Here is a 12,027-nt window from a genome sequence, read left to right on the forward strand (position 1 = left end):
ATTTAGACATTTCCCCAGTGTGCTTATGAGAATGTTATTTAGGACTGATACAAAATGCAAGATTTAATTTTCTCCTTGTTGTTTATGCATCTTGATACTTATTGTACATTACAGCTCGTGTTGTGTTACTCCCTTTATTCTGTTATCATTGTAACTGTATTTTGCATTATAGCAACTCTTAGTATTCTTACTAATTTTTCAGTAGAGTTAATGCACATTAACTTTAATGGCTTTAGTGGATGATCTTTGAATTAAACAGCTGTCAAAATTTATATATGACCATGTAATCTTCCAGAAGTTATCTTATAGTTTCTGTAAAGTTAAAATATTTATTAACTTCAGCATTAAGCTAGACTATGTATGGGTGCAGGGGCAATGAGGATAAAGCTCTGTTCATGGATTCTCATGGCTAGAGTTTATATCGGAATATTTTTGTCACTAAATCATATCGTTCTGTTGTACATTTCAAACAATGTTTATCTCCACTAGTCTTCACATTAAAGCCCTCAAAATGTCTATTATAAAGCAAATGTGCCATTTAATGTAATATTGTCTAGCTCCACTCTGATCAGAAGGAATGGTAACTGTCTTTGAGCTCTAGTTCATATTTATGAGAGCTCGTGTTTAATTCAATGACATTTGATCTGTATTTTAGTTTTAAAGTGTGCATTATGTGGAATGGGTATTTTCACAAATGAAAGAGATAAGTTTCCTTTTAATTTTAATCTCTTTCTTTAATATGGAGTGTATTTGTCATTTTCCTAAAGGTAACCTTATTATGAAAAAATAAAACAGATCTATATTTTCCTGTAGTTGAAACTGCAACTGCTGCACTATTCAAATAATGAATTTCTACCTGGAGATAAATCTCTATGAATGTCATTACTCAACAAGTATATTTTTCTCTCGCTATTGTTACAGCTTGAAAGCTGACCTTTGAGTTGGAAGAAAACGCTATTTATTGTTCAGCAGAATAGCCTGAGTGTATACGGTATTTGTTTCCATGCCAAATGGTTATTCAAGGGATACTGCCAAGTAGTTTGAACTTAATATGTAGCGTTTCAGTTTTGCAATATTAAAGGTGTTTGATACAAAATATTGTTTTTTATTGTACTATTCCCATGCACTATTGTAAATCCCAAAACTTGAGTCCTGGGCTAGTGCTGATAAATCATTAAGTGAAAGTGGCTATAAAGAGACCAGTCTTGCTTTATTTATCCTGTTGAGTCAAATGGAAAACCTAGGTAAACAAACAGCATACTGGAAAAGAGCTGTAGCTCACGAAAGCTTATGCTCAAATAAATCGGGTAGTCTCTAAGGTGCCACAAGTACTCCTTTTCTTTTTGCGAATACAGACTAACACGGCTGCTACTCTGAAACCTTTTTTCAGAAAGACAGTCTCTGCTCTGAGACACTTACATCTAAACAACTGCGCTTACTGGTGTTTCCAATTCTCATGAGCTTATTGCAAGTCTTGTGATATTTGGTATTTTTCATAAAGCCACAGCTCCTGGAGTCATGTGATAGATGATAATCTTAGGGTGTGGGTTTTTGTTTTTATTTTTTTATTTCCTGGTGATGGGTGTGTGTGTGTGTGGGGGGGGAGCTTGAAAACATGAACCCTAAAGACTTGGAAACTGAATGCCAATTACTCCCCCCTCCCCCCACTTTGTTATTTTAAAAACATCTGATGATTTTGGGAGGCCAAACTCATGACTTTTTTTAGTGCTTGGGATTGGCAGTACTGCCTCACTAGGTGCTGTGCACCTCCTGGGAGGGGCTGTGTGTCCTCCATTCCGTTAAAGTTAACACCATCTCCTGACATGACATCATATTTCAAGTCCCATCTTTCATTCTGTCCTCGTATACCTACCTCTCTCAGAGCATGTATATATCAGAGAGTCAAAGGGAAACATTAGCAGCCAGTCAGTGAGCCCCAAAACTGTCTGGAAGAGAAACGTGCTTCATTGTTCTCCGACTCCCACGTGATGTAGGGGACGGAGAGCATTCTCCTGCTGCTGAGATTCTGCTGCTGTCTTCTCCTTTCCTCCTCCCTGCCAGAAGGTGCTGGAAGTGGGTACATAGGGCACAGAGAGCAGCATCTGGTGGAAAAGACTACCCCTGCTGCTTTTTGCAGCTACTTCAAAGCAAAATATACTTTAACACCAATAAAATGAGCAGGGTTTTCAGCTGTAGTGGTTAGTTGTACTCGTCAGCTCATTCAGTTTGTGTTTATGGTGTTGGAAATAACTGTTGCAGTTTTAGCCCATGGAAGGACTAGTTGCATTTGTGAAGGACCCTGTTGTGTCATTTTTCTGTGTCTCACAGATTGTAGACTCTTAAGGACAAGGACTCTGATTTCTGTGTCTTGTACAGCACTGAGCAACATACAAATAATTAATAGCAACACAGCCAAAATATTAAAATCTGTTTTCTGAAAAGTGATACATGCTGTACACTAAGGGAAATACTCTCCCAGATTATGTACAGCTGAGTAGGAGCATCAACTCTCCCTTTTTGTGTGGTTTTTTAACCTTGAACTTGAGTAGCTGTTTTTGAAGATACAAAATATTCTCCTTAAGTTATGCTTCTAAAGGACTTTTTCTAATGTCTGGTATATAAACTTCCTTGCAAGGAGAAATGTCAGGTATATTACCTGAGATGCTGATAATCAAATAAATCAAGGCTAAAATGTCTTTAGAGGAGAGAGATTGACATAATTGAACAGGGTTATGTCATTCGTAATGATGCTGTCACTTGTGTGTGCATGCTGTGAAGTGGTTATGCAGTCTAACCAGGCAAGAAACTGGGGAGAGAGGAATAAGAGGGTGGCGGATATGAAAATGTTACTGTCAGATAAACTCTGTGCCATTGTTCTGAAGAGGCAAATTAATTGTTATTTATTTATATTACATAATTAAAGTCTTCAGTGGATAAGCAAGGCAAGAGAGTGTATAGTGGACTGATAGGAAAATACAAAATTCTGACAATGTAATGCATGATTTCCTACTCTGATTTTCATCATTTTGTGTTGCTGTTTCTTTGTTTTGTTTTTTACAATATTGTCCATACTGAAAAATTGCATGGATTGGGGTAGTCAGAATCTAATATCATGAAGGAAGAACATCAAGGAGGCCTACATGCAATTTCCCTCATTTTCCAGAACGCTGCTCCTGAACTGACCCAGAGGAGTTGTTACAGAATGGCACAAGATACTTTCCATCCCCACCTGCCCCGCAGCCCCTCAGGCCCAGGATCAAAGAACCAACTCAAATCTTGAAGTGGGGTGCACCCCATAGTGGTGTGTTGTTGCATGATCTGTAGACTACCAGTCTGATATTGAATTTTTTTTTTATACTTTTCTATTAATGCTGAACAGTGCCAACCTTCTCTGCCCATTTGTGGCTTCTGGGCTTTTCAGAGCAGTCTTTATCCCATCCATGATGTGCTGTTGCTCAGCTGTAAAGTTCCTTACTGGGAAGTTCCCTGCATACTTTGCGGGACCTGGGGGAAATTGAAAAGCTGGCTCCCCCACAGAGATGTTTCAGTTGAGAGATGAAAAGCTGTACTGTTAAGCTAGCAATGAAGACAAAGTTCAACATTTCTTCATTTATATAACTTAAATTTTATTTTCCCTTTTTTCTCTAAGTGGGGCAACAGCTCAGCACTTCCATTGCATCCTGGATATTCACAAAGTTGGAAATAATCCTAGAAGCTACTATACTATTATCTTCAAAATAGAATGCTAAGGCTCAAGGTTTATTGTTTGCTTTGTTTTGAACAAACAATCGGGCAGTATGAAGAATTGGACAATAGTAGTAGGCAAACTGCTAAAACGATTAGGGTTTTAAATTTCATTGTTAGATAGAAATTGCAGAAATGCCTTGGATAGCTTCAGTCCAATTTCTGGGAGTGAAAACATTATGTGCAAATGGATTTGCAAATGGATTAAACTTTATTTTTAAGTGAAATTTTGTGTCAGAATCCTATGGTACATGGCAATGTATAATCTAGTGTAGAATCAGGACTAATAGTTTGGAAGTTAGAACAACAAATATCGGAAAGAATCAATATTCAAATTTAATTAAATTTTTAATGTCAGAAGATCACCTTCTCACTGATTTGAATCGTAATTACTTCTACACATTTAGACATGCTCTCTTTTGGGCTGTTTTTCATTCTCTTCCATGAGGCATGCCAGAAATTGGCTGAGAAATACTATGTGCAAAATATAATTTCTGCTATGTCCAGTCTGCACATTGACGCCACACAACTAGACTTAACTGAAAAATCCTGTATGAAGAACTAGTCTCCTGCTTTTTCTGGCTATGATGTTTTATCATCCTACAAATAGATTGTGTCAATAAACATTGGCTGCTAATGAGTACAAATTCTCCTTTGTGGACTTAGCCAAGCATTTCTCAGGTGGCAATTTCTAAATCGTGCTACCTCCACCTTTTTTTTTTTACTGCTTTGCTCTGTGACCATAGTTAAAGATAGGATGCCCTAAGAGAAGTAAAGCATTGCTAGAGTCTGTCAGGTGAAGTGTTTCTATTGCATGTCTTGCAATGGTGGAATGGGATAGTACACAGAGCATGCTGCGCTTCAGAACTGTAGTTAATGTGTATTGTAATACTCCCCTTCATTTGTCTTTTTGGGGAAGGGGGGGGAGGATGAGAGGGAGTATTATATTCTCATTATAGCATTTACATTGTTTTTCCTAGTTCTCACTTCACTCCATTAAACTCTTTAAAGCAATGGTTTGTGGACCACCGATGATCAGCAGTGCATTGCCAGATGGTCCATAGACCCTCTTTCTCTCACATTGGTTGAAGAGTCTGTCTTCAAGTGGTGATGCTATCTGATAGTTTTAGCCCAGTACAGGACTCTTTAAGGTTTGTTTAACACAAAGAAATTCTACTTCGTATGTTGTATGGGTGCTATGTCTTTTCTGTGCTGTGTTTCTTTGGTATAAATTCAGACAATCAAATTTAGAGACAGCATCAGTGTTTGTAGATTTCAAGGCCAGGAGGGACCCACTGTGATCATTTAGTTTAATATAACACATGCTGTAGAACTTTCCCAATATAATTCCTAGAGCATATCTAGGAAGGGCAGCAAACACACAAAAAGATATAGATAAATACAAAGTGACATGAACAGATTAGAATGCAGGGACTGTGAGGAGTATTGATTAAATGTGAAGACCGACATCCTGGTACAGGAAATAAAAAGTGCATAGATACAAAATGGGGGAAACATAACCAAGCAGCTGGGACACCATAATGACACCCAGATACCATGGTGATGAGTATGGTATAAAAATTCAGGAAGATGGAGTACATATCTCATTAGAGCAAGATTATTTTCATATTGTTGACTTAAGAGCATTTTAATTTTACCCTCATGTAATCAAGCACCATAGTTACCTCAGGGAAAGGATGGAACTGGAATTGATGGAGGGGAGGAGAGATTGGAGAAAATGTGGCACTTGACTGCCTAGATTCATGGATTTTAAGGCCAGAGGGACCATTAGGATCATCTAGTACAGTGGCTCTCAACCAGGGGTTCTCTTACCCCTGGGGGTATGCAGAAGTCTTACAGGGGGTACATCAACTCATCTAGATATTAACTTAGTTTTACAACAGGCTACATAAAAAGCATTAGCAAAGTCAGTACAAACTAAATTTTGTATACAGACAATGACTTGTTTATACTGCTCTACATACTATATACTGAAATGTAAGTACAATATTTATATTCCAGTTGATTTATTTTATAATTATGTGGTAAAATGCGAAAGTAAGCAATTTTTCAGTAATAGTGTGCTGTGGCATTTTTATGTCTGATTTTGTAAGCAAGTAGCTTTTAAGTGAGGTGTAACTGGGGGGGGGGGGTGTACGCAAGACAAATCAGACTCCTGAAAGGGGTACAGTAGTCTGGAAAGGTTGAGAGCCACTGACCTAGTCTGACCTCCTGCATAACACAGGCCACAGAACCCCACTTAGTTATTCTTGCATCAAGTCCATAACCTTTTTGTTTGAGCTATCATGTATATCTTTTAAAAAGGCATCCAGTGTCAATTTACTTCTTAACCTTCACTGAAATTCTTTTTTATCTTCTTACAACAGTACTACTGTCATCAGTTCACAACACTATGGCTTCAACAGCAGGGGGAATATTTTGTCTTCAGCAATGGAAGAACATTGGTGTCACAACACTAAATTATCAGTGTTCCCTTTTAGATTGATATGAATGAGCCCTGCACTTGAAGCATAGAGCTAAACATGATTGGACTTACATCTGCTATTAGTTTTTCTTTCCTAATTACTGGACCAATTATTAACTTTCTAAAGACAGTTTTACAATAGTACTTAGTTAGATCTAACATTAAAACCTGCTTTATTTATTAAAATCAAATCAAATCTTCAAGCCCTTAATAAGATACCTTAAGAAAGGAAGTTAATTTATTTTATACTGTATTGACATTGTTCCTTGCTAGGCAGCTTGTACTTAGAGAATAGATAGATTGTTAATATTTAATTTCATGATGATTACTTTGTTAAAATACTTAAGCAGTCAGTGTAATCAAACCTGAGTTTCACTGGTGTTTTAAGGAATAAGTAATTGAAGGTATGGCCCTTAACTAGCTCCATTACAGTTTGCTATTAAGTCAAACCATTCTTCCTTCGAAAACTAGTGCTATTGTTATAGTTTATAAATGCTTAATAAAATTAGCTTAAGTAAAACTACCATTGTCGTTATTGGACTGAAATTTGTAGAGATGTACTAAAGCTGTGGTGGAGCTCACCATGCTTCCCCTTGCCTCAGTGCTATAGAAGCCCCACTGTAGAATGGGCATTGTACAGAAATTTGTGTGCGGTTACAAAGGAGGGTGTAGTTAAGGCAGACCTCTCACATCCAAAGTAATACATCTAGGAGCAATGCATGCAGACTGCCCCCAGAATAGGGGACTGTATTCTGGAAAGTAGTGACTCTGGCATGGTGAATAAGGAGCTTGACATCAGCTCCCAGTCCTTAGCTGTGTCAAAAAGAGTGAATGTGATCTTTGGATATATAAATGGGAGTAGTGAACAGGAGCAGAGAGGTGACTTTACCTCTCTGAACAGCACTGGTGAGACTGATACTGGAATTCTGCATACAGTTCTCGTGTCCACATTTTAAAAAGGATGTTGGAAAAACTGGAGAAGGTGAAGAAAAGATCTACAAAAATGATCTGAGGCTGAAGGAAATGCCTTGAGACTTAAAGAACTCAGTTTGTTTGTCTTATCAAAAAGAAGATTGAACAGGTACTGACCATCGCTGCCTCAGAGTTCTCCTCCTTCCGTGAGGTATAGTATGATGACCTTATGACGCAACAGGTGAACACTAGCTTTGTTGGAGGAGAGAACTTTCACTGGAACTAGACCAAGCCTATGGCATTCAGAGCCAGACAGAATAAGAGTGACCCCCCACTCATTGCATTCTGAGCCAAATGTAAAACCCATCTCTTTGGCTTGTGGCAACCATTTTCAACAAATGAGCATTCTCTCAAAATGAGCTTTGTCTTTAAAAAGGTCCAACAAAGCATTAAGCTTGTTTCTGCTATCAGGGCTGGAAGAAAGATGTTTCTTGTTCTTACTTTTCATGAAAGGTGCTCAGATAACAACGGTAGGCAATTTTTAAAAACCTAGATCTCCTGCAAACCCTTCTTGCTTGCGTCTTGTCCCTTGATATCAAACAACAACAAAATACTAAGGCTATTTGTTGTATACGGACAGTCTGCTGGTCCCATATGGAGCCCACTGCACTTCAGTGTGGCTCTCCAGGGATGCAACAGTCAACTTACATATAGCAAATTGTGGGATCAAGGCATTAAATATTTTGAAGTAAATTTTCCCCAGCACTATGCTTTCCCAACCCCCTGATACTGTCCTCTGGTTTGTAAGTAGAACTGAGTGAATGCTGCAAAAAATAAAATGAAATACTAATTTGACTTTTTAAGCACATTTGCTTTGATTTGGTGTTTATTTTTTTTTTGTGCCTGTGTAACCTACCAGTGTTTCCAACACATAAGGAAGCAAACTACTAGAGGCAAAATGACACACATTTATTTTAAAAATTGAGAAAGTGACTTTGACATGAAGAGTTTAGGGCTTCTTTGGGAAAAGTGTGCTGTGCTGAAAATTATGATCATTGTCTTCCCTTTCCTTGTCAAGCTTTGCTGTCCTTGTCAAGCTTTGCTGTTAATGTTGGGGTTAATGAAAGAAGTGAGCTGGTGTTCCAAGTGCCAGCATAGTGTAGGTAGGGATCTAGTATAAATTGATTTTAATTCTGTTTTCAAGCTGCACTTTCTAATATCCTTAAAAGCATTTTGACAAGAGAAGTAATACTTCTTAATAACTGGCAGCTAGTGCAAAGATTAAAAAAAAATAAGGAGAGTGAAAACCTTGCTTGAAAGAATTTAAAAGGGAGCAGTTGTAATTGACTGTGGTTTGAAGAAGGAAAGAGGATATACCTATGGTAGTAGGTAAGAGGATAATGTTATGATGTAGAAGCAACTGTATACACCATAGAATTATTACTCTCATCTGTATTAATAAAGGTAAATTGGAGTGTAAATGAGTTTAGAGGATTTAATCCCTCCCAGACACAGTTTAATAAGAAATTGAGGGCCAGTGAGACAAAGTGAGAGGGATGTGGTATTATATACCTCACTGGGGCAAGCACTGGTGCCAGCATTGAATGACCAAAGAGGAACACCAGAAATCTCTTTGCAGGAAGAGCACTTAGGCTGTGAACATTGCATTGTAGTGAAAGAGGGAAACAAATACATATATATATAAATTAAACTAAACTCTGTCCCTTTTTAACTATTTCCATGTATTTAAAAGAAATTAGCAAAATTAGCATTTTGGTCAGTTAAATTAACTGATTTTTGGAAGCACTAGATTCAGTGGGTAGACCTGAAGAGCACTGAAAATGATTAACATTTTCCAGACCCCTTTGTAGAAGAATAATTTGAGCACCTGAATTTCCAACATAATCTCACAGAAACATTAAAGTGGCCATACTACATCAGACCAGTGGTCCATCTATTGCAGTATCCCACTCTAAAAGTGGCAGGTTTCAGAGGAACAGCCGTGTTAGTCTGTATTCGCAAAAAGAAAAGGAGTACTTGTGGCACCTTAGAGACTAACCAATCTATTTGAGCATGAGCTTTCGTGAGCTACAGCTCACTTCATCAGATGTAAAAGTGGTCAGTTTCAGTAGTTCCACAAGAAGATGCAAGAAACCTTGTACTGAATCTTCCATAATTGTCCTTCCTAATGCCTTCCATTAGTGGTCGGTTTATTCTCTGAATTACAGAGTTTTATAACCTCATTTTAAAATGCTCTAGTAAAGTAAATATGGCTGTTCACATTAGCCATGTAAATGTCAAATTGTTTTTTGAACCTACTAAGCTCTCTCTTGAACTCACTGGCACAAGATGGCATTGAGCCCAACAGTCTTGCCCTACCTCCAATTATTTTCACTCCCAGTTGCAGGATACCTTTTATTTCGGCTGTATCTGTTTAGAGATGGTGCACTTTCCTTTATTTTATTTTTTTAATGAAGTGATTCGTATCCAGCTTACGTAACTTGCATGCTTTTATACAACAGCATTTTATTTTTCTTATACAAAGAAAAGGACAGAAGAGGTGGAGCAGAGGGATGGATTTCTTGGACTCATTTGTGTTTCTATATGTATGCAGAAAACTGAGTTGGAGATTTAGAAGTGCCCAGTAAAATCTAAAAGAGCATGGTTAGCCAAGCTTCTTTGAGCTTTGATAGCACAACTCCCAGATGCTCCTTGTGGTCACCCCAGGTGTTGCTGAATACAGCAGTGTCATCTATGTATGCCCTATAATTCATTTAACCCTCTGTTGACCAGTCTCTGGTTGCACCAGTATTTACCAAACCAAAAGGTAGTACCGTAAATTCATAGAGCCCTATATCAGTGATAAAAGCTGATTTTTGTTGTGCCTCCCTCTCCAAAAGGGATCTGCCAGTAACTTTTGGTTCGATCCAAGGTACTGAGGTACTTGGCTTGGCTCAGCACTTCCAGCATGTCATCAATTCTTGGCATGGGGTATGCATCTGTTACAGTGACAGCATGGAGTTTCCTATAGTCTACACAAAATCTTACAGTGCCATCCCTTTTGGGGCCAAGACCACAGGGAAAGCCCAGGTCAGATTCCTTAATCACCCACAGGTCCAACGTGCTTTGTATCTCTTCCCGAATTTGCTCCTTCACCTTGCCAGTGGCCCTGTACGGCCTGGAAGGGGGGGCGGGGGCTTAGCCCCTTTTGTGAGGATTCTGTGGGACAGCAAGTGTGTCCTCCCGGGTTTGTTGGAAAATACCTCACTGTACCTTTGCAGCGTTGACAACGCTTCCCCTTCTTCAAGTGGTGTTAGCTCACTACAGATTTCCATACTTTCCAAAGTTGACCCATCTTGGCATTCAGCCATCAAATCAGTGAGTGGGTATGCCTCAGTTTCCCCTTCGACACAACAGATCATGTTTACCCTGGCTACTCTACGGTGATAGGCCTTGAGTCTGTTTACATGTACCAGTTGGGGCACAGTATCATCAAGGGGCTTTTTAACTTTATAAGTGTCCTCCATCACCACTTCCACCACTTCAAAGGGCCCCTCCCAGGATTTTTGCATTTTGAACTTTTTTGCAGGGCTGAGTACCATGACCAAATCTCCTATGTCAAAAGTGCATTTACAAGTATTTTTATCATACCACGCCTTTTGCTTGGCCTGACTGCTCTGTGGGTTGTTTTGGACAATTTCCATAATGTCTTTCAAACTCCCTTCTGAACATACTCAGTCACGGGTTCCTCCCTCACTGTGCTTGATACAATAGGGATTCAGTTGTGACTGAGGTTGTCAGGCACTATGATGATAATAATAAAGTTGGATACAGTGGTTAGGTATTTTGATTATTTGGAATGTCTGCAAGGTTGTTGCATGCACCTACAACCCACATTTAATGGGCTCACAAATATTAAAAAAAAATTTAACTAATAATCTTAGTTTTGGTGTATGTGGGTGGCAATTACCTGTTTCTGTAATAAAGCCCTTATGCACCATTCTTTTTTTCTTCATGTAGACCATTGGAACGTTCCAGTGAAGATGTAGATATTATATTCACCCGATTGAAAGAAGTGAAAGCTTTTGAGAAATTTCATCCAAACCTTCTCCAGCAGATATGTCTCTGTGGATACTATGAAAATCTGGAAAAGGGAATCACATGTAAGTTGTTATTTCATAATATATTTGACTTTTAGTAAGTCAAGGTTTAGACCAGGATTCCCTTCTAGGGAAAGATAAGGCAACAGTATATATGGGGAATCCTGTTGAAGAAATCTACCTTGCTGGGACAGAGTTGATTGAACTGCTATATGACATAATTCAGTTCTACTCTGAGTCCCTGGAGGCAGTGTTCTTTAGTGGATAGAACACTGGACCAGGACTCTGCCACTGGTTGGCTGGGTGACCTTGAGCAAGTCATGTCTCCTTCTGGTGTCTCCATTACCCTGTCTGTAATTGAGGATAATGATGCTTACCTCCTTTGTAAAGTGCTTTGAGATGTATGGATGAAAGTATGTGACCTGCAGTCACCCTTGTTAATACAAAAGCCCTCAATCTTGCAGCAAGTTGCCAATGCAGCATTAGCTTGCGCAGACTTTTAGAACAGAAAAGATGCCACAAAAATACAAAGACAGCAAGCAGTAAAAATGACAAGTTATTTGTCTAAAATTATTTTCAGAGAAATACATCCAATAGATTTATATTATGTACACAGCATGAACACAATTTAAAGTAGGTATTAACACAAAAATGGTGATCTGTGCTACAAAAATTATTCACACAAACATTGATCTATTTCTTTTGTAGGCTTGTGTGCCTTTGCTTGGTCTCTTACAGTCATAACATGGATTTATTGTTTTTTGTTTTTGGTATACATCTAGTTAA

At 38.4% G+C, this 12,027-nt stretch overlaps 1 protein-coding gene across 5 annotated transcripts in view; it reads left to right on the plus strand.

Moving 5' to 3' along the window:
* The window catches only part of RAPGEF4 (Rap guanine nucleotide exchange factor 4), a 226,435-nt gene that overhangs the window by 6,129 nt on the left and 208,279 nt on the right, over positions 1-12,027 (plus strand). For all 5 annotated transcript variants that reach the window (XM_048869498.2, XM_048869500.2, XM_048869499.2 and 2 more), the window contains exon 2: positions 11,162-11,304. In XM_048869498.2, coding sequence (XP_048725455.1) covers positions 11,162-11,304 — 143 coding nt within the window. The remainder of the gene's footprint in view (positions 1-11,161; positions 11,305-12,027) is intronic.

The sequence above is a fragment of the Caretta caretta genome, chromosome 11, assembly GCF_965140235.1.
Source record: "Caretta caretta isolate rCarCar2 chromosome 11, rCarCar1.hap1, whole genome shotgun sequence".
In the NCBI taxonomy this organism is placed as follows: domain Eukaryota; kingdom Metazoa; phylum Chordata; order Testudines; family Cheloniidae; genus Caretta; species Caretta caretta.